This window comes from Diadema setosum, chromosome 21 (assembly GCF_964275005.1).
Source record: "Diadema setosum chromosome 21, eeDiaSeto1, whole genome shotgun sequence".
NCBI classification, from domain to species: Eukaryota; Metazoa; Echinodermata; class Echinoidea; order Diadematoida; family Diadematidae; genus Diadema; species Diadema setosum.
Genome location: NC_092705.1, coordinates 16,415,593 through 16,437,966, shown reverse-complemented (window position 1 = coordinate 16,437,966; position 22,374 = coordinate 16,415,593). Strand labels below are relative to the sequence as shown.

The 22,374-nt window shown below is 38.2% G+C and overlaps 1 protein-coding gene and 1 pseudogene across 1 annotated transcript in view; both read right to left on the bottom strand.

The window, feature by feature from the left end:
• Window positions 1–299: 299 nt before the first annotated feature.
• LOC140244653 (uncharacterized) lies at window positions 300–1,068 on the bottom strand (annotated as a pseudogene).
• An 18,113-nt stretch (window positions 1,069–19,181) lies between these two features.
• Window positions 19,182–22,374, bottom strand: part of LOC140244615 (uncharacterized) — a 42,289-nt gene continuing 39,096 nt past the window's right edge. The window contains exons 16-18 of the mRNA XM_072324236.1: window positions 21,918–21,987; window positions 20,994–21,097; window positions 19,182–19,320 (exon numbers count right to left, since the gene is read on the bottom strand). Of these exons, the coding sequence (XP_072180337.1) occupies window positions 19,197–19,320; window positions 20,994–21,097; window positions 21,918–21,987 (298 nt within the window). The 3' untranslated portion in view covers window positions 19,182–19,196. The remainder of the gene's footprint in view (window positions 19,321–20,993; window positions 21,098–21,917; window positions 21,988–22,374) is intronic.

The following is a 22,374-nucleotide window of genomic DNA, read 5'->3' as shown; positions in this document are numbered from 1 at the left end:
GTCCCACTCAGCTGAATATATGTTGGTTGCTTTCACAGTGTCAAGGACATACATACTGTACATGTAGCACAAAGTAATACTGTGAAATTTTCTGTCATAGTACTGAGCTGTGCCCCAAACTGTACTTCTGCTTTTTGAGATATGAAAGTATCGACACCAAGTCATACATACATTTGCCAAGGATGATTGTGTTATATTTTTGTTTGTTTTGTAATTAATTGATGTCCTCTTTTTGTGTTCAGTGTACATGACATGAACAACCCACTATGTAGGAAATCCGTGCACTGTTTTTTAAGGAAATTTTACTACAGTAAGGATGGTATGGCCTTGGTTTCCTTTAAAAAAGAAAAGTAATGTGAGGAACATCAGAGCTGCCAAATCTCTGTATTGTGCAAGAGACTCCCTGAAAACTTTAAACATCTCTTTGGTGTTGTGACAAAGAGTACCATCATATGAAACCTCCCTGATTGGGAAAGTACTTCAAGTACTTTCTCAATCATGCAAGAGTACTCATGAGATAGGTCACTCTGTCGAGGTCGCCTCGCCGAGCCGTTGATCACGTCTTTCACTGTGGCAAAGTCCTCGCCATAGGGGTGCAGTGGTGCTCCACTGGGTTCTACCATCACAGTGATGTTCTTCCCAGCAAACTGTAGATTCCTCCAGTAACTGTCCTTGATTCGCGACATTGCTGCATCAAAAACTGCGTTCTCCTTCGAGTTTTTGCTCTGCTGACAGCCTCTGGTGATGTGGTGGGCATCTCTCTCCCGTCAGCTTAGCTGGCAAGTAGACTCTTGTTAGAGCACGAGTGCATAGGGCCCAAAGGTGTTCTACTGGGTTGAGAGCAGAGTCACCCGATGTGTACGATGTCACGACCATCACGTCCAAATTCGTCTCTTGAAAAAAGCGGTAGTAGTAGACCTTGTTGACCGCGTGATTTGGGTTGAAGTCGGGGCTGTCTTCCAACAGGAGAATCAGAGCCCTCTTCCAACTAGCTACTTGGTCGGCGGCCATCGTGGGGCGTGCCATGTTGCTCATGTGTGATGCAATGTTGTTTGCAGAGTGGGGGCTTCAGAGGATGACTGTTGCTCGCTCTCCTCTTTTCCCTGGATTCTGTAAGGAGCAAAATAATGAGAAGAGAGGAAAGCAAAGTTATTGTAACATATAATATGGATATCATTAGAATTAAATAAATGCTTATGTAATCAAGAACATAGATAAACATACATAATATACATACGTAACCAATCAAGATGTCCTCATAACTTAACCCATATTGTGAATAAAATGCAAGGCCTTTAGGGTCATATGCACATTATGTGATACAACCTAAAATTGGCAATCAAACGCTCTATTCTGCCAGGGAAGTGCGTGTTCTAGAAAACAAAGCATCAAACAGGTAAGTCATTGCATTCTTCATCAGTGACCAGGATGAGATTTAATGTCAGACTTTAAAATCCGTTTCAAAAGCAGACATACACACAAGGTTATACGTCTGCTCCTGGACGGAAGGATTTCAAAACTAACCTGCTTGTGAAGAAATGCTCTTAGTCTGTGTAGTTTTTGTTGTTTTATAGAAAGAAAGAAGAGAGAGAAAAATGGGGCCCTATACAAATAATTTGCCCCAGACAGCACTTAACATAAAACAGACATTATAAATCTTAGAAAAATATAAACAAGATTATTAAATATGTATGTGTATGTACCAAGTCTCCACGAGGGAGCTCATATTGTCTCCACAATGGAGCTCATTAAGTCTCCACGGGGGAGCTCATATTGTCTCCACAAAGGAGCTAATTGGGTCTCCACGAGGGAGCTCATATGATATTTATGAATACCTCAAATTCTTTAGTTAAGCAATCTCAAAATACTATACAATACACGCGCGCGTGTACCACACATTAACTCACCCAGCAACTCTGTGTAGTTGCTGCCACTGTGCTTGGTAACCATACAGCTGTAACAGTGTGCATGTAGTAGTAATGACACCTCCATGACCGAGTGATGTCCCAGCTTGTCCCTCCATGATGAGCCAAAGATGTAAGGATGACTTCATTGTAAAAGCAAGATAAAGATAAAATGTAAAATAAAAATGAAAATGAAATACCACGATTAAAATGCATTGCTTATCGGGGCGTATGCACATGATGTATATGAGTAATTCAAAAAACACAAGCAAATAGTCTTTATAGGGTTTTTTAATGTTCCAAACAAACTTAATTATATTGTGTTGCATGTTTTGCAACATGTCAGTCACGAGTCCATGTTCAAAATCATCAGAAATGATGAGGACACTGTACAATGAAGAACACACTTTTACTTACTTGAATTTATCTCCCCCAACTCTCAAGATGGTCTTTCTTTAGTACTTGGTGCCATTCCAGCTCCAAGTATCCCGCTGGAGTTGTTGGATATCCAGGATTGAGAAAGTTGACTGGGCAGTCATTAGTTGGGAAAAGATGGTTGATTTCAATTTGTCTGTGGATGGCCAAAGTTTCTTCACCGACTCTGATCTTGTTCTTATTGTCTGCTGAATACAGAAGCTCTTTCTTTCCCAGTTTTTTTGCCATCTCTTGTGGTGTAGCGCATACGTGTTGAGCAGAAGTGGCTGTTGTTGTCATTGGGTTTTCACACCGAGTTGTCCTTTCTCGGAACGTGTGCTTGGATGAGCCCCTTGTATGATGCTGCTGAGTGGTTACCCTTGTTCGGAGGCTGCAACATCCCAGCGTTCATCCCAGGACCTGAGGAGAGATAAACCTGAATGATATCATTCAATTAAAAAATAGCATTAAACATATAATAGCAATAACATAACTTTTGCAAAATTACTGAAATCTGTCCTCTGTATGCATTTATTCTTATGTTTGGTCATGAATCAATCACATTCCATATTACTGTATAACTAAAAATCTCACCAGAAACAGGCGCACTTAGAGTTTGGGATGAGCTTCTTTCAAGCATGGGATGGTTGCGAGGAGATGATTTTGGCAGTAGCATTACAGAGGTGCCACAGGTGATCGGATGATTTTCACCAACCAAAATTTGGTCAGAGCACTCGGCAGGCAGCGACCACAATGTCATCACAATTCAGTGCAAAGGTGAGACATGCCAGCAAAATGGTGAAATATAAATAACAAGTGGCCTGTTAATCCAAATTCCTTTCCATGATATTTGTACACATAGATGTACGGTGTAGGTGTCTCCTCATACAGCATCTACAATGTACTTCCTCTGTAGCAAGATTCCTTCCCTTGTACTGTACGAGCTGAAATTTTCGCGGTGGTTTTATTTTTGCGAATTTCGCGAATCACCTTTGAACCGCGAAAATAACAACACGTGAAAATAACAACGCGTAAAAATAGCAATGCGCAAATAAGTAAGTTTAGTTAGACCCTCGCAACCGCGAAATTAACAACACTCGAAAATGTCCTCCAAGTAGCAATTCGCGAAAATATCTGTACGCGAAAATTTCAGCTCATACAGTATTCTATCATGTCTTGTCCTTTATCAATCTTCACTTTGGTAGATAACCCTTTACCTGGAAAAGACAAGGAAGAATTATACCCGTAGATGGATACATTTTTAGCTCACCTGAACCAAAGGCTCGAGTGAGCTATTGCGATCGCCCTTCGTCCGGCGTCCGTAGTCCGTTGTGCGTCGTCCGTCGTGCGTAAACTTTTTACATTTTCATCTTCTTCTTGAAAACCCCAAGACCGATTTTCATCAAACTTGGCAGGTAGCATCCCTAGGGGGTTAGGAAGTCAATTTGTTAAAATGGGCACCATGCCCCACCCAGGGGGCCCCCAGGGGGGCCCAAACCCCCCAAAATTAAGGAATCTGTAAAAAATCTTCTTCTCTAGAACCAGAAGTGATAGAGCTAAGTTAATACTATGAGTTAGTACATTGATGACTGTAGTTTCAAGTTTGTTCATGGCAGAATCAGGGGTGCCCCCCTTGGGACCCAGGGGAGGGGGGTGGGGAGGGGTCCTAATGGGGCCTAAATTGTACATTTTCATCTTCTTCTTGAGAACCCCTTGACCCATTTTCACCAAACTTGGCAGGTAGCATCCCTAGGGGGTTAGGATCTCAATTTGTTAAAATGGGCACCATGCCCCACCCAGGGGGCCCTCAGGGAGGCCCAACCCCCCCCCCCCCAAATGAAGGATCTTTAAAAATCTTCTCCAGAATCAGAAGTTATAGAGCTAAGATAATACTATGAGTGAGTACATTAATGACTGTAGTTTCAAGTTTGTTCATAGCAGATCCAGGGGTGCCCCTCTTGGGGGCGAGGTGGGAAGGTCCAAATGGGGGCCTAAATTGTACATTTTCATCTTCTTCCTGAAAATCTCATGATGGATTTTCGTCAAACTTGGCAGGTAGCATCCCTAGGGGGTCAGGATCTCAATTTATCAAAATGGGCACCATGCCCCACCCAGAGGGCCCCAGGGGGCCCCCAATCCCCCCAAATTAAGGAATCTTAAAAAATTTGAGCCCTTATTGTACATTTTCATCTTCTACTTGAGAATGCCTCGTCAAATTTTAGTAGAGCTGTGAATAATTTAGATTAGTGGCTGCATGAAAGGTGAACTTGCGATACTCAGGTGAGCGCTAGACCCGCGGGTCTCTTGTCTTTTAACCCATTGAAGACTAGTCCAGACTAGAAATTGTGATTAAAGGTAAAGACTCAAAATCAGACAAGTTTACGTGTTATGTCTATGGGAGGTGATTTTTTTTTAAACCATGCATTGACTTGACAACGTTTAAGCACCTTTACCTCATCTGATTTTACTCCATTTCCTCTGAAACATAAATATGTTGTAGCTGAGACAACAAGCTTTAGTAATCATGCATTTTATGTTTTCAAATCTCCTCATCAGGTTGACAATTTTGCAATTTAAAACTGAAAATGAGAATGCAATCTGTACGGAACGATTCCCAATTTTTCTTTGCAACTGTATATTGATCGAATCCACGCTGCCACTTGTGGGAAGTTGAATAGCGCCATCACAAGTCAACACTGTCACGATAGTATTTAGATTTAAGTTTCGCACTCGATCTTCAGGACAGTCATGTGGCATAATCGGTTAGCGCGCTGGTTGTTCATAACGCCATACCGGAAGGCGAGAGGTTCGACTCCCGCAGGACTTTTATCCGTTCTTTCTTTTTTTTCTCTTTTTTTTTCGGCAGTTCAGCTTTACTCCGATGTCATTTATCGTATTACTTTATCAAGTGTACGTAACCCGTGAACACGGCTGCTCTATTTCCCTTGTTTTGTATTGGAGTTTGGAGATTGGGTTTGCTTCATTAATTTTGTCACACTTAATGTTGTAAATTGCCCCTTGTTACAGTGTCCCGCTTGCCACCTTTCGTTTGCTCTTTCCTTTTCTCTTCATTGGTTATTGTTATACTGTAACAGGATAGGTAGGAACATGTATGTTTAAATAACTTGCAGGAATGGGAGCTGAATTGATTAACTCTAGTCCAGGTGTATGGCGTCTCGCTCATCTCTTTGAAATTCCAGGTTGTTATTATTTGACCCAATAACGAAGTTGTAGACAGGTTATATGTTGTTATAGAGGTATCTTGTGCCACATGAATGGAAAGCATCACTGTTTAGTAGTAGTAATGAAATTTTTCATGTTGTATATGGTATAAATATTTAAGATAAATATATATATATATATATATATATATATATATATATATATATATAAATAAAAAAAGATTAAAGATAAATTTCACATCCAATCTTCGGTACAGCCGTGTGGCTTTATAGTCACTTAGCGCGCTGCATGGTCATTATGCACTACCTTAGGACGAGATGTTCGAGACCCGCAGGACGCTATCATTTTTTTCTCTCTCTTTCTTTGTGTTTCTTTTGGCAGTTCAGCTTTATTCCGATCGATGTCATTTATCGTATTATCTTATCAATTATACTACCCCACAACACACAGTCGCTCAAGTTCCTCTTTTTTTTTTTTGTCGGAGGCTCTAGGTTGGATTTGCTTCATTTATCATACGTATTGTTTAAATTGCCCTTGGTACAGTGCCCCGCTTGCCACCTTTCCTTTTCCCTTTCCTTTTCTCTACGTTTGTTCCTGTTATATTGTCACAAGACAGGTCGGAAAATAATTTGCATAACTCAACTGGAGCAGGAATGGCAACTGAATGAATTAACTCTAGGCCAGGTGTATGGCGTCTCGCTCATCTCTTTGAAATTCCAGGATGTTATTGTTTGACGCAATAACGGAGTTGTAGACAGGTTTTATGTTGCTATAGAGGTATCTTGTGCCACATGAGTAGAAGGCATCACTGTTCAGTAGTAGTAATGAACTTTTTCATGTCCCTCCATGTCAATTATAGTGTGGTTTAAAGGGGTTGTGTGTCTATCTGCCAAAGAAAAGGAATAACTTATTTTCGTCATGGCTGTTTCTCTATACGTAGCCGTAGGTAATGAGTGTTGTTGGTATCTGAGCAGTGAAGAACAGAGCATCAGGCTAAAATCCCCCTTAGTTATACGCGCTAAGCGTTCAATTTGATATATCTTTCTTTATGAAGTCAATCCCTGCTAATGGAGTTACAGAATTATGTTATGACACGTTTCACTGAAAGTTTGTAAAGCAAAGTTTATGGACAAGGCAAGCAATTGTACATGAATATACCTACCATTGATTTCAGAGGGAAATTATGGTATGCATAAATGTAAGGGTATCATTGCTTTGGAATTGCTGAGACAATATGCTTGGCACGAGGGCTTCCACTTTTAATAACTGATCCCTTTGAAGATGTGTCGGTCACGGGTGATCGTCATGATTCATCTTTCACGTAGAAGCTTGCGTTCCACACTCTTGGTTCAAGAAGACTTACCATCATACTTCAAATTGTTATTAAAGGTAAAGACTCAAAATCAGACAAGTTTACGTGTTATCTCTATGGGAGGTGATTTTTTTTTTATGTGCATTAACTTGACAACGTTTAAGCACCTTTATCTCAGATGATTTTGCTCCATTTCCTCTGTAACTTAAGTGTGTGGTAACTGAGACAATAAGCTGCAGTAATCATGCATGTTATTCTTTGAAATCTCCTTATTAGTTTGACAATTTTGCAGTTTAAAACTGAAAATGAGAATGGAATGTGGACAAAACGATTCCTGATTCATCTTTCACATACATAACTTTACGCTCCTCTTTTTTTTCTCGTCGAGACGTATGGCCGAGTGGTTAAAGGCGACGTCTCAGAGACGTGAGGTTGCACACGTGCGGGTTCGAACCCCACAAGATCACGAAACAAATTACTTAGCTATTTTACTTTTTTTTTCTTCAATTTTGTATTACATATATCGTCCATGTAGAAATCACATTCGTATATAAACGCACCTATACACACACACAGACACACACACACACCATATCCCTCTTTTTTGTGTTGGAGACCATATTGCTTCGACTGCTGCAAAATTTTGCAGGCTGACTTTGTCAAACTGATCATAATATGTAATGACGACGACGAAGGTGTTGTACTTTGAACAATTGTCTTTCAAGACCACATCATTGTTTTGTACTTTGATGACGTCATCACACTGAAAATTGTGATTAAAGGCAAGGTATCAAAACCAGCCGATTATAGGTTTTATGTTTACGGCACGTATTTTTCCCAAGTTGCCAGAAATGGCATAGCGACATCAGTAGTTACAAGGCCGCATTTCCGTCTAGCAATGCAATACATGTTCACGCGGCCACGTTGGTTGAGTGGGCATTGACTTTTCTCCCTGTAATATCTATACATTTCTTTTTTGCCTTACCATTTCCGTGGATGTCCCGTGGCCGAGAGGTTAGGGAAACGGTTTTGCATGCAAACTCAATTATAACTTCAAGGTGTCTATATCACATTCTTTTCTTTGTCGATCACAGATGACCGACATCTGATAACCCCAAGCGTATCACCTAACTCGTCAGTCTGACGAGTTTCATATCTCGTTTAGATTAGTGGCTGCATGAAAGGTGAACTTGCGATACTCAGGTGAGCGCTAGACCCGCGGGTCTCTTGTCTTTTAACCCATTGAAGACTAGTCCAGATTAGACTTGGGTAGGTTTCTGTTTAATATCTCCTGTTGGGATGTTTGTAACACATAGGTATCTCCCTTGTTGCTCTGTGGAACCTCCTGACTTTGATGCATGAAGTCAGCAGACCCTGGAACAGTGTGCATTTTACATGGTGTGAAATATACTCCACTTGGTCTGCTGTCCTTGCAACGAGATACGATGCCTGGAAAACCCATTATAAATAGTGTAACCCAAAGAGTGTAACCTTGCCATCCACGAACAAAGAATAGTGAACATCACAAATGATTGTGATTGACAGATGGTGCCACATTATTCTTATCATTTATCTGTGACATATGTTTTATTCTAATGCTTTTGTAGTACAGTGAGTTAGAGGTATTATGATGTAATGCACTGCACTGATTTAATTTTCTTTTTTTTTTTCATGCAGAAACTGGCTGAAATGTTTGCAATGAACTAAGTTGTAGCTCTTGCACATTGATATCATTATCTTTCTATATACTCCACCAGACCTGTTATTCGAAGACTTTTGTTTATAATGCATTTGATATTGCAAATGCGCTGAGCGCTACCAGTGATGTTATTCAACAAAGTATGTGATTGTGTATTTGGACTTTTTGAAATACCAGATGGTACAGTATGTTTTTTATTTTAGTGATTGCTAGACTAATAATGGTAGGGATAATAAAACTCACTTGATTCACTTGCTGGACAGAGGCAGTAATTTTGTTACAATCACAGCCACCAACCCCCCTCCTAAAATATAAAGAGCTTATAAGTCTTTATGTTGTAGTCATGAACTTCAAAGGAAGTGATGTTTGAAATCTTTCATGCACAAAGGCTATTGTCCTAGATTCTGTTGTTCACAGAAAGAACTTTGAAACTGCCTGTTCTGTGAATCTCCTGGCAAGTCGAGATTGATATGTCATCAGTCATATTTTTTCGCAGTATAGTGGACTCCCGTTATAATGAAGTCCCCGGGACTGGTAATTTTCTTTCATTATATCGAAATTTCATTATAACTCAACAAATAAACATGGACAGGATAATGTTGCGACCTGAATTTTTATTTCATTGTAACCAGAATTTCGTTATGCATGTTCGTTATAAAGGGAGTGCACTGTATTAGTAAGTCTCTACTGGAAATAGACTGGTACATGTACATTAATGGTATTGTATTCATGTTCATGTGTTAGTGTTCTGTTTTGTTTTGTTTTGTTTTGTTTTGTTTTGTTTTGTTTCATTTCGTTTCCATCTTTTCCTGTGTCCTTCCAAGGCAAATGTTGTACTCGTCAATCACAAAGCTTCCTCTGAAATTACACGAGGGTCGACCAACATAGTAACAACCAACATGTCTACTATATACAATTAACTTATATTTCCGACTCTGCTAAATAGAAATAGGAGATGTGAACACCATCTGAACAACTTTTTGCACTTGATAAAAATCACTTTCATACATGTATTGGAACACAATTCTGTATCAGTATATGGCAAAATGCTACATGTATTCAGGACACTAAAGTTTGCCTTTACAGTAAATGTTATGGGAAAGGCAAGGGATTCCATGAAACATGCTGAATCAAAGTCAGTAAATGTGCTACGAGTTTCCTTATTTTTTTTTTTCAAATGGCTATATATGTGAAAATCTTATGTGATACTAAATACCTTTTACACTGTATGGTTCAGTGGGAAGGTCATCCAAATGTTTGTGGAAATGTGCAAAATCACCAAAAAACAGTGTGCACTTGTAAAACTGAGAGTATATTGTAAGCATCATTAAAGAGAAAAAACTGATGATAGAAATGATGCCAGACGAAGTCTAACTTTGCAAGATATTAAAAGTTCTTTTCTGAATATTCATGTTTCATTCTGGTCATGATGAGGTATGTACAGTGAATGATACTTTGTTTCATGTTGTGGGATGTCTATATCAAAAAAGAAAAAAAGAATAAACGACACAGTGTGGTGTTTTGAATATATTGTCTACATTGAGAGAGAGAGAGAGAAAGAGAGATATTAATGCATATTGTGGAGCTGTGGTCCAGTGGATTGTCCCCTGCACTTTGGACTAGAAAGCCCTGGGTTCAAACCCTGCCACGACGCTTGCATCGTAGAGCGAGACCCTTTACCCACAGTGCTCCTCTCTGCCCACACATAAATAAACGGATGCCTGATTGATGGCTGAACATGAATGTGGTTTGATTTACCATGTTGGTGTGTGTGCTATAAACTGGCAACCTGGGCGACATGCTCTCCACGGGGAGCCCTGTCTGCAATCGGTCAAATTCGGGAATTGTATTACACACTTGTACAGTATGTGATGCGACATCACTGCTTTGCCATATTACTATTTTTATCCTTGCCACGTTACTGTACAACGAGGAATGTTCGTGTGCATTTTGATTTCGCTAATTTCGCGAGAGCCAAGATTCACGAAATTAAAATGCATGTGAAAGTTCTCGTCCACACTACATATACGTATTGAATGTTAAGGCAACTCCAGAAAATTTCATGCCACGAAAAAGACCACCGGCTCCAATTCGTGAAAATTTCATGCCACAAAATTATTGTGTTTTACAGTACACTTTATAATAGTCAAGTAACTGCAGTATAACCAATCACCAACTGCTATTTATGTTGACCATTTTGGCCCGAATTCACGAAGGTGGTACAAAAGAAACCATGGTTTAAACCATGGACAAAAAGCATGGAGCGCAAAGTGTCGCAAGGAATATTTCGTTACGAAATCAGTCATTTCGTCGATGAAATGATTATTTTGTAACGAAATGACAACATTTTGTAACTAAATGAACATTTTGTCCACGAAATTATAATTTCGTAACGAAACGGTCATTTTGTCGACGAAATGACCAATTTCGTAACGAAATATTCCGTGCGACACTTGGCGCTCCATGGTTTTTGTCCATGGTTTAAACCATGGTTTCATTTGTACCACCTTCGTGAATTCGGGCCTTTATGTTAACATATATATGGTGGAAAAACTTGCTTGGCGGAGGTTACTCTGCCAAGGGAGGAGGTTATGTTTTCATTAATACCGTTGGTTTATAGTGTGCTATGTATAAACATGTATCATAGCACACTATAAATGTTGATTAAGTCATTATCATTATCATTAAGTTACCTATGAGCGCATATGCCACATTTCATAAACATATAAAGTAGAGGTCCTTGTCCCAAGCTTGAATAAGAACAGAACCCATTACTATGAGAAACAAACCCAGGACTTGGTACACTATACTTTTAATAATACAGCTGAAATACACAAGGGGCCTTACACCTTGCAGCATGTAATGATGAAATTGTTTATATGTTCGGAAGATTATCTTCAAACCCACTTGCACACACTCACACACTTTTTGGTTACTTAGTTTGTTAATGATCTCTAAATCCACACCATTTTAACATGAAACATATTATTATGAAGAGTTTGTTTGCAAAAACTGATAAGTCCATTTGTGAAGATTTTGAAGTAAGGTCTCTGTCATAAAGTACAAAATAATACCTTTTAAATGATATATTGGTCACTACATATAAAGGTATATTTTTGAAGTTATGGTCACAAGAAGCAAAAATTTTCTTATTATTCTCTTTATTTTTCTTGACCTTTAATCGCAAATATCTCAATTTGACAAACATGGACTTATCGGTTTTTGCAAACAAACTCTTCATATATTCAACTAAGTATTTGCTCATACAGAAGACATGAGCATACAAGCATGAGGCATGTACTCATTTAACCATCTTCTGCTTCACAATAATAATTATTGTAATGCAACAATTATTATTATTGTAATACAGAAATTACTATCACATACAGCCTTGAAATAATTGGAAAACTAAAAGATTGAAAAGACTTTGATACTATGAGTTTAGTGCAGAAACATCAAATGTGCATGTGCTCACAAACACACACACATAAACTCACACACCCACACACACAAACACACACACACTACAAACACACACATGCACACACACACACACACACTTGCATGACATATTGTAGACAATAACCATACATTGGTACGTAAATGCTCATATGATATAATGGCAAGAGAAATGTCTCATACAGTCTCTTGATATATTTATTCATTAACACAAAAATATATGGCTAACATTGATAAAACATGATTTACTGTACTTCAAAAGCATTCACAGTGGCCATTACAGTACCTGAATATGATAAAAAAAAACACATCTCTGCAACTGCTGTTGATCGGCAAAATTGTCTTAAGAATTACAACCCTGACAAACTTATCAACAGGATATTGACAGCACATCATTACAAACTTGACGGCACAATTCATTTGTTTTGGGTTTGCAAACAGCTCTGATGCAAGCAAAATGCATTTTACATACAGGTATCACTCTTTGGTAGGACTGAACAGATTTTATACACTTTGCAAACACATTTCGTTTTTTAGAAAACGAACTGGTAGAGTCATATTTGTATTGCTAGTTACTGTTGCAGCAATTAAATTTAAGCAGTGGGAGCAAGAATTTTCCCCCCAAGGCAGATGCTTAGTCAGAAGATTTGAATGAAATGTCATAATGTACAGCAATATTCTGAAATCAAGAACAAGGTGTCTACACTTTGAGTCCAGGTAATGCCCACACCTGAGCATTATCATTCGTTCCTCCTGTCCACTGAGCTGGAATGCCTTTTAGTGTCTTAAGTCAAGGTAATGCTCATCCCTATGCATTAAGATTTACTCCCCCACTGCATAGAACTGGCATAACTACTGCGTGGCATGACTGCTGCTTTGCATGCAGTCACTGTTCATCTCACAAACTTTAAAGTTAGAAGTGATTTTCTTGAACACCATGATCACAATTATTGCACCAGTTACAAATTGCCACCTCTGCACACTTGCTGCATGTTACACACATTTCCCTGGAAAATGCAGCATCAGCAGATCCACAAAAAGAGGAGGAAAAATGTCTTTTCTAGACTTGCATTATGTAAGTTCATCAAAGGGAATTAGCGCATTAAATTAATGTTTGTTTTGTTCGTTTGTTTTTTTGTTTTGGGGTTTTTTTTTTGTTTTTTTTTTTTGCCTGGGCATTCCTTAAAAAAAGAAGGAATCAAATTTTGAACTCGTTGATCAAACTTGTAATCATAAAGCGAGTGTCTTAGCCTAAGCTGCAGCACAACACATGGGGAACCAACTACATACCATATGGGAGGGATGACATCTTAACAGGAGACTTGGGTAACTCACAAATGTTTGACCAATACACTTGAAGACTATTAGCTAGTCATGTTTCTATAGACAGTTTCACAAATCCGATTATAAGCCATTTTATAGCATGCATATGACCTTTCAGGTTATGAATCATACAATTATTGAGAGCTAGATGGACACCAGTAAGCACAATTCTTTTCCCTTGCTCTTGGAGCTGTGAAGATGTCAAAATAACACTTTTTTGTCTCTGGCCTGGAAAACATTACACCCATCAACAATATTCAGTATGTGCATCATAGAATTTCCTTTAAAAAGAAAAAATTATCAGTAGCAGAGGCAAAGTGTACAAATATCTACATTCATGATTTAACACTCGTAGATCTGCTGTACTTATTAGCATGCTGCAAAAGTGGTAACTTTTATGCGATTGATTTTTCCAGGTGAGCCAACGTCAATGAATCTCCCTTGTTTTAAATTAGATATTTCTGTACAAACTCTAATATCTCTAACAGTATTTCCATGTTGTTATTTTGCTTGATCATTCAGTCATTACACTGAGTTGGTTTGTGATTTTTGCAACAGCCGTAGATAGAATTGCTCAACATTCTTTCGCCCAAGGGCTCATAGTTGTACAAATTACTTTAAATCATGGTTTCCTCCAGTTTTCATTGTTCCCCCTTGAGAGTACAGGCATGAGCGTCAACGTCAAATCACAGACACAACTTGCACTGTTCTAAACACAAGACTGTGACGACTTGTCGCAACATTTGACAGACGCAATATGAGCACACACACTGACAGTATGAGCCAATACAGTCGGGGGCGACAAAATCTCTCCAAATCACAGCTTTATCATAACATTTCACTAAATCGACGTTAAGAACACATGGGATATTTGAACACCTGGGAAGCACAGCAAAACCCTGTATGATACAAAGAAACACAAAGCCTTCACAAGCACATAATGTAACACCCTGGAATGTAAAGACATTTGTAATTATACAACTAGTGATTAGTCACATCAGATACTACACTGTATAGAAAAATTGCTGCCTAAATAGCCAATCCCTCGCAAATCTCTAGAAAATGTTAATGGAATCACTAATTTGTGTCACCTTGAGTAGTATCAAGTACAAATGAAATTCCTACCAATTACTCACATCTACAGTTTGTATTTTTTTTTTTTTAATTAAGGATGAAAACACTTTTGCATGACCTCCAGAGCCGGATGCAATCTGGAGAAATTGTCGCTCAGAAGTCGTCACTATCAAAAGGACCATTATAAAGGGATTGTATAGTTCTGGTTGAGGCCTAACATCAGGTTTCTTACCTTTTCTAACATTTTTTTGTTGAGATGAGAAACCTCTTACAAAATGTAAAAGAGCATTAATTCAAAGAGGCGTTTATTTGGTGGAAAGGGTTTTTGAAATGGCTGAGATATCAAAAAAAAAAAGAGCAATTCTTGTAAAAGGTGGGACCCACCTTTTATTACGATCACTTTGTTATACTTTGTGTTTGGATGTCTCAGCCATTCCAAAAACGATTTTCATCAAATATCCTTTGAATTCCTCTTAGAATGGCATGCCCTGTACTATTTCATAAGTGGTTTCTTGGTATCTTGCAAAAATTTAAAAGCCCAATCCTCATCTCCACCAATACTATACCATCCCTTTAAGGTCAAATTTTGTGGTGATGTGTAATGTTAGCCAAGGTCAATTGACTTTAATTCAATGTCTACCAAGCTTACCGAGTGTAATTTTAGAGGGATTATATCAAAAATTGACAAGAAGTCAATAAATATGACAGACTACTGCATCAATATAAAAATAGTACATGTTCCTGCAAATGCAGGCTTCAAGTAGAGAACCCTTAACTGCCATACTCGGCCCATAAAAATAAAAATTATTGTGTGCATTTATGTACCTTGTGCTTATCAAACCCCCTGTACCCTGTCAGCACCACTGGCCAAATCTACATTCAATGATTGAGAAGGCTTTTGACAAAAAAATAGTAATGGTCACACTAGCTTTTCCTGGTTGAGCACTAAGAGAGTATATGCCTCAATTTCCATGAATTACACTTCAGGTTCTTTTTCTTTAATATCTTTTATGACTGAATTCTAATACATGATAAGGAACATACCTCTTAAATATACAACTATATTTGCACTGGCAAAAAGGTTGGCAAGGATTCTGCTGAAATTCTAAACAACTACTTTGACAAAATTTGAGTCTAAAATCCTTATGAAAGTAGTGAAACATAAACCCATTAAGATAACATATCATAAAGACAAAAATACTGTGATACACCAACTCCACATCTAAACACTACACAATGTAACAACAAGACCAAATACAAAATAGACTATGATTTATATTATTCAAAAAATTTATACTATATTCATACTATATGACATAGAAATTCACTTCATTTCAGTCATAAACCTCTCCTGTTTTGTTTTTTATTCCTTTTCTTTTTTTTACAATCCCCAAGATTTGATAGATCGTCGTTGCCTAAAGCTCATGAAAGAAGTGTTGCATTTTCCCCACTTTTTCATTCTACGAATAGTGAACCCAATCTTGAAGAAATTGACTGAATAACTGACAGTTACTGCTCTTCAGAGCTTCACCTTCTTGCACAATGCTGAGGTACTTGGAACACATTGTATGGCAGCACATTTGTCAAGACGCACCGTTTTCATTATACATATTGCAAGTACTGATAAATTATTTCTAGATCATTCATCCTTTCCATGCAACATTGCACTGAGATAAACACTCTTTTCATAACAGTTACTAGTTTTAGAAATACACAATATTTTTCTGGGAAGCAATGCAAATAAAGGACAGACAGAATAAATCATTTCCCACGAGACCAGCCATCACCCTACCCTAATTGGCTGAGGAAAAATGTAGCCAAGGCTGAGTGGAGGCAAGATTGATAAAAAACAAGTTGCTACGGAAACCCATGCAATAATTGCAATGCTTTTCACAAATAACAAACTACAGCCATATCTTCAGTCTTCACACTGTTAGTCCCTCCAAAACATAAAATCCTCCTCGTGCCCTGCCTTTCATCATTAATATTCATGATCTCCACAATACATACATATTCACAAGATGTTGACATGACTGGGATAACAGTTATGATTTGTTTTCTCACACAGCATCACTCCTTTGCTGTACACATCCAGTTAAAAAAAAACATAATAATGATGATGATAATAATAATACCACAGAAGCGCAGCAGAATATCGCCACAAGCTTCTTTGAGTCACTCCTGATGAGTTGGAATGTATACAAAGACTTACAAAATCACATTTATTGTCACAGTAACCACTTCTATTGAAGTGCATTTCATTCCATGTTCAAGCTGACTGTTATATATAGGATAAAATCAAACAGAATGGTCAGAGTCTCATCAAAGTCAGATATAGACATTTATGGGACTGAAGTTTCACAATGATTATTCAAACCAATGTCACTGTTATTTGAAACAATGTGAAACATTAACATTTTAGAGCTTTATCAGTCATACCTGAATATCATGAACATTTTTATTATTCTTAATTTTGGCATTTTACTCCACTCAATAAAATCAGCAAGAATAGAATTGCATGTCAATGCACATCAACACTCTTGTATCAACGAATACTGCAACAAGAGATGAAACATGGTAATGTCCTATGAAATAGGAATTACCAGCGAGGAACATGTCGAGCAAATGGCAGTTTCTTGAGTTTTGAGGGCAGTGCATCCCAATGGGAAGAAAAATCTTATGCACATATCACATCATAACTAACCATAACAAATGATGCTTTATTCAATGGTAGTTTCATGGAGTTCTCAACCATGCACAAATGCAAAATTAATTACCTTTGTCTCTTTTGTTTGCTTTGTGTAAGTGTGTGGGGGGGGGTAGGAAAGAGAGTGCTTCAACATCTATCTCTGCTAGCATTTTTCCTTCTAGGTACAAATTAACAGAATATTCAAGCTTAAGAAAAAGAACACACCAGTTCCGAGTGTTTTCCATTCATACACAATGATAACACAGTGTATCAGTAGCTGTACTTGGTTGGTACAGCATCATCCAATGCTCACTAGCCATGATATGACTGTGTAAAAGGCTCTTCTTCCCTTTACAATTCATTTGATTCTGCCAGTCTGCTGCCGTACGACATATATTCTGAAATCAACAACCTGAACCCCACCTCTTACAGATTAAAGCAGGAAGCAGCTACTACAGTCTCTGGACAAAAAAAAAAAAAAAAAAAAAAAAAAAAGGAAAAATAAATCTTATCGGTAGTACGCTGATTTGTACACACACTCATATCAAAGTTGTTGGCTTCAGATGAAGAAGTTACTATTGCTATGACTAAGTATTTTTTTGGCCATTAGCATACTGCATACGCCGAATATTTCGCGAGGTTTTTATTTTCGCAAATTTCGCAAGTCAGGTGCTATTCGCAAAATTAACGACCCGCAAAAACATTGACTCTGATCCCAATGTGAATGTGACATACGCGTGTACAATTTTCTCTGTTCAGTCCAGGACTCCACAATCGCGAATTTAACTACTTGTGAAATCGTCGGGAATTCCTGATTCCCGAAAATTTAGACTCGCTAAATATATGGCGCATACAGTAATGCCTGTGAAGAAAATATTGCCCTCTCTCAAGATGTAAAGCAACATGTAAAGCAATGTATTCTAATCATGTTCTTCACCAAAACAGGAGAACAGCAACACAAAAACCAAATGTACAAAGTTATCTTTGGCATGATATAATGTCCCTAAAACCCAGTCACAATACGCCTCTCCATGGTTTTATGAGCACATAACCTGCAAATACAGTAACAGCCTAAACCAAAATAACTTAATGTAATACCAGTCTTGTACATAAATTCAGAATTTCCTTGCTTGATAAATGCACAATTTGCGACAATTATCATTTTTTTTAATTCACTGATTATTCAATATGGAAACAAAAACAAAAAGACCATCAAAATTTGATTGACAAATAAATAAACAGATGGATAAATTACAAATAAATTATTAGCTTGCACAAATGAACAAATATAATATTCAAAACTTTCATGTTCTAAGCAAAACAAGGTGCCTACTAGAGTTTTAACAAGCTGCTTCCTCGCCACTTCCTCTTTTTGCTGAACAAGGGGTGTAGGTAGATTGAGCAAGTTGCCTTCTCGCTCTTGTTCTCTATGTGCAATGTACCTACAACATAATTCAACAAGATGCTCAATGGCCTCAATAATGAGGCACCTTGGTCAAATTGGTCAAAAGTTGCCATCTCCCTGCATGTTTAACCTTCAATGCAATTAGCACAAACCAGCCACCCTAAAAATGCTTTGTAGCAGAGACTGACTGTATCCCAACTATTCAACGTGTTTGTGATGGATTTGAGGATATTGGAGAGAATTCATGCCAGTTTGATTTCATGTTTATTGGCCGGATGCCACTTCAAATTCTCCATTATGCAGAAAAGGATGAAAAAGACCTAAAATGATGTTGTCTTGAAGAGGCAAAGAGCCATCGTATCTACTTAAGCATGAGGAGATACATATAATGCATGTGTGGGACTACCCGGGAGCCACATGGTCTCAACCAATGAGCCATATTATGATCTTTCAAAGAGATAATGAGACAATCTGAGATATATACATTTCCAGTCAAAAGAAAAAAATCAAAATATGTTGAACTGATCCAAAGTACAAGGAGTTGATAAAAGGATGAATCCTGACATCAAAGGCAAATTTTATTATGTTGTTCTTTGGCAGTAAACAAAAACATTTAAAAAAAAATGGGGGGGGGGGGTGATCTCTCCTCCCTTATTGATATAACCATGGATACCAGCATCCAAAAGACCACATTGAGAACCAGGAGGAAGATGAGGTGGGATTTCTCCACACATTCAGGAGAACCACTCAATGGCAGTGAGGGTGATGTCATAGGCGACGGCAAACAGGAAGTAGACTGCGATGGCGTAGTGTGTGGGGTAGACAAAGCGGTGCACTGGGTACGGTACTCTGAGGCTCCTGTTGGGGTAGACGGGGAAAATAATGTGAAACATGAAGGCTTTGCCAACATTGAAGTCTGAAGAGAGAAAGCTGAGAAAAGGGCATAACTGGCCTTCTATCAACTCACTTGTGATAAAAAAAACTATAATTTAGAAATGTCGCTATGGCGACTGATGCCTCCGCCATAATGCATGATTCTCCCAATAGGCGTATAGTACAATGTCTTCACAATGTGTGATCCATGACAGTTTCACATAACTGCCAAATATTGAAATGACATGTTTGTCAGAAATGTCTTGAACTGGGTTTGCTATAATTTTCTAAGAGTGCAGGTACACATATTTGGGGAATTTTGGGGAAGTTTATGCATTGAGCAATTTCCAAGGTATGAAGAAAGAGTGTGATGATGGTACAAAATATATATTTTTTTGTTTGTTTGTTTGTTTGTTTGTTTGTTTGTTTGTTTTTTTTTGGGGGGGGGGGGGGTAATGCATGTATTAAGTTTTGAAACTAATAATACAAGCATTGCATATACTAGTATATGAGGGAAATAGTAAAATTTTGAGGAGTTGACCTTGACCTTTGACCCCTGACTATTGACCCATGACCCCTAAATTCCCTAGATAATCCCTGCCAGACAGTACATGCATATGTACCAAATTCCACGAAGATACATTGAACCATTTGCAAGAAAAGTGATATTGCAACATTTTCACCTAACCTTTGACCTTTTGACCTTTGACCTTATGACATGAAACTCTCTCTGGAGAATCTTTACACAGTAGTACATGTCCACACCAAGTTTCAAGAAAATACCTTTGGACATTGCATAGATATGGGGGAAATTGCAACATTTGTAGCATTTGACCTTGACCTTTTGACCTTTGACCTCTTGCCAATATCACTAAAATCTACTCAACTAATTGTCCCATCATACATCATCCTTGGACAAAGTTTGGTGAAAGCTGCTTCATCCAGTTTTGAGTTATCACGTAAACAGATAAATTTTAGGATTTGACCTTGATCTTTGACCTTTGACCTCTGTTCGATTTCACTGAAAAACTAATCAAGTAATTGTCCCATCATACATCATTCTCCAACAAAGTTTGGTGAAATTTGCTCCATCCAGTCTTGAGTTATCGCGTAAACGGATACAATTTCATGATTTGACCTTGACCTTTGACCTTTGACCTTTAGCCGATTTCACCCAAAATCTAATCAAATAATTGCCCCATCATACTTCATACTTGGACCAAGTTTGGTAAAATTCCAGTAAATATTACTCAAGTTATCGCGTAAACGAAAGCGGACGGACGTACGGACGTACGTACGGACGTATGTACGGACGTACGGACGGACGGACGGACAACCCGAAAACATAATGCCTCCGGCACCACTTCGTGGCGGAGGCATAAAAAAAGAAAAGAAGCAAAACAAACGAAAAGATCAAATCTTCACTATCAGCATATGAAATACAGTACAATATCTTGTATGTCATGTTCTATGCTCGGCTCGAAACATACGTTCATATCATGAAAAATCCAGCACATGACATTAAGATTATGTCATTAGGATGAAACTGAAATAGCAGTCCCTGTGTATCACATTAAAATATACATTCAATTAACTGAAGGAAAATATATGGACATAAATTTCCAGAACATTAAACAAAAAGAAATGTTGTCACTTACCGATATTTCGCCGAGTGGCTCTTTCGTATCATGAGAAAGATGAAGAGACCCGCCTCTAGATTGAGGAGCAATGATGCTATCTTGTCTAGCATCGTTACAAAGCCCTGCATCAGAAGATGGGACAATATAATACAAAGATTGCCATCAAAGTCACACCAAACTTCATATCCTTCCAAAACATGCAGACAAAATAACAGATGTATGCATGGGTACACAATATTACTGGAGTGTATCGTGCGACAGTGATAGCAAATAGATTCCATTCAGATTACATACCTGTATGTAACATTCATTGGCAAGCAATGTTTGTACCACAGGCAGCACATAAACTGGTGTGGTAAAGTCATTGCAGTAACTATACCATTGTGTGAAATGTCGAACTCATTATCTTGGCCTGTACCAGAGCACAGAGTTGTAAATTCATCGGCTTGCAATCACTGATTCATCATTTGTCCAAAAGTTTACAGTTGTTATGGAACCTAGTCCTAATTCCTGGGCAGTTAGTCATATTGCATTGAGGTTTTAAAGGAGAGGTTACTGCAAGAGGGAATATTTTCATACAAGTAATTTTTTGTGCAATCTGCCATGTAAGATGAATTTCATATGTTTTAAATTCCATGAAATGAAGACATAATGTAACTGCACACAGTGCGAGCAAAAATACTCACATATTATAATTTTCGCGCTAGCTTTTGGTCGCTCGAAGTGTGCGAAAATTTCCACACCACAAATATTTCTACTTTTACACTACCCTTCTCCATAACAGGAATCTCTCATATCAAAAGATATGAATTATGTTTTACAAGAAGGTGTTTTATAATCCAGACATTGCCAATTTGCTGCTGTCACTCTCTGAGCATTTTAGGCATGAAGTAAGAGAGGAAATGAGATGGAAACAATAACAACAAAGTAAGGAGTGCGCACCCTCGGGTCCAGCATGGCTACAGCAAACACCAGGCCAAAGACGAGTAGGCTGAACAACGGTCGACATATCCTGGACGTAAAATGAAATCAGCAAAAAGGTCTAATCACAGTCAGCACCATGCATTTCATGTTACACAAAATATCATACAGGCATTTCTCACAAGATGAAGTCAGTACCAGTTTAGAATATGTAGTGCTGTCTGCCAGTGTTTTCAACCAGTGATTACAACAACAACAAAAAATAAAGATAAACTAGAGAAGCACTCTGAGAGCGCAGACCCCCGCCAAGCAGCTACTTTCCACCGATGATCTTGCTCTTCCCAAAGAGATTTTTCTCCTCTCAACCCCTGGGGAAAAGCTCTTTGGGCTCTTCCATAGAGATCAGTGATTTCCACCCATAGGCATACATGCTGAAAAATCACCTGATTTCCCAATATAGAAGCCTTTGTTACGTCAT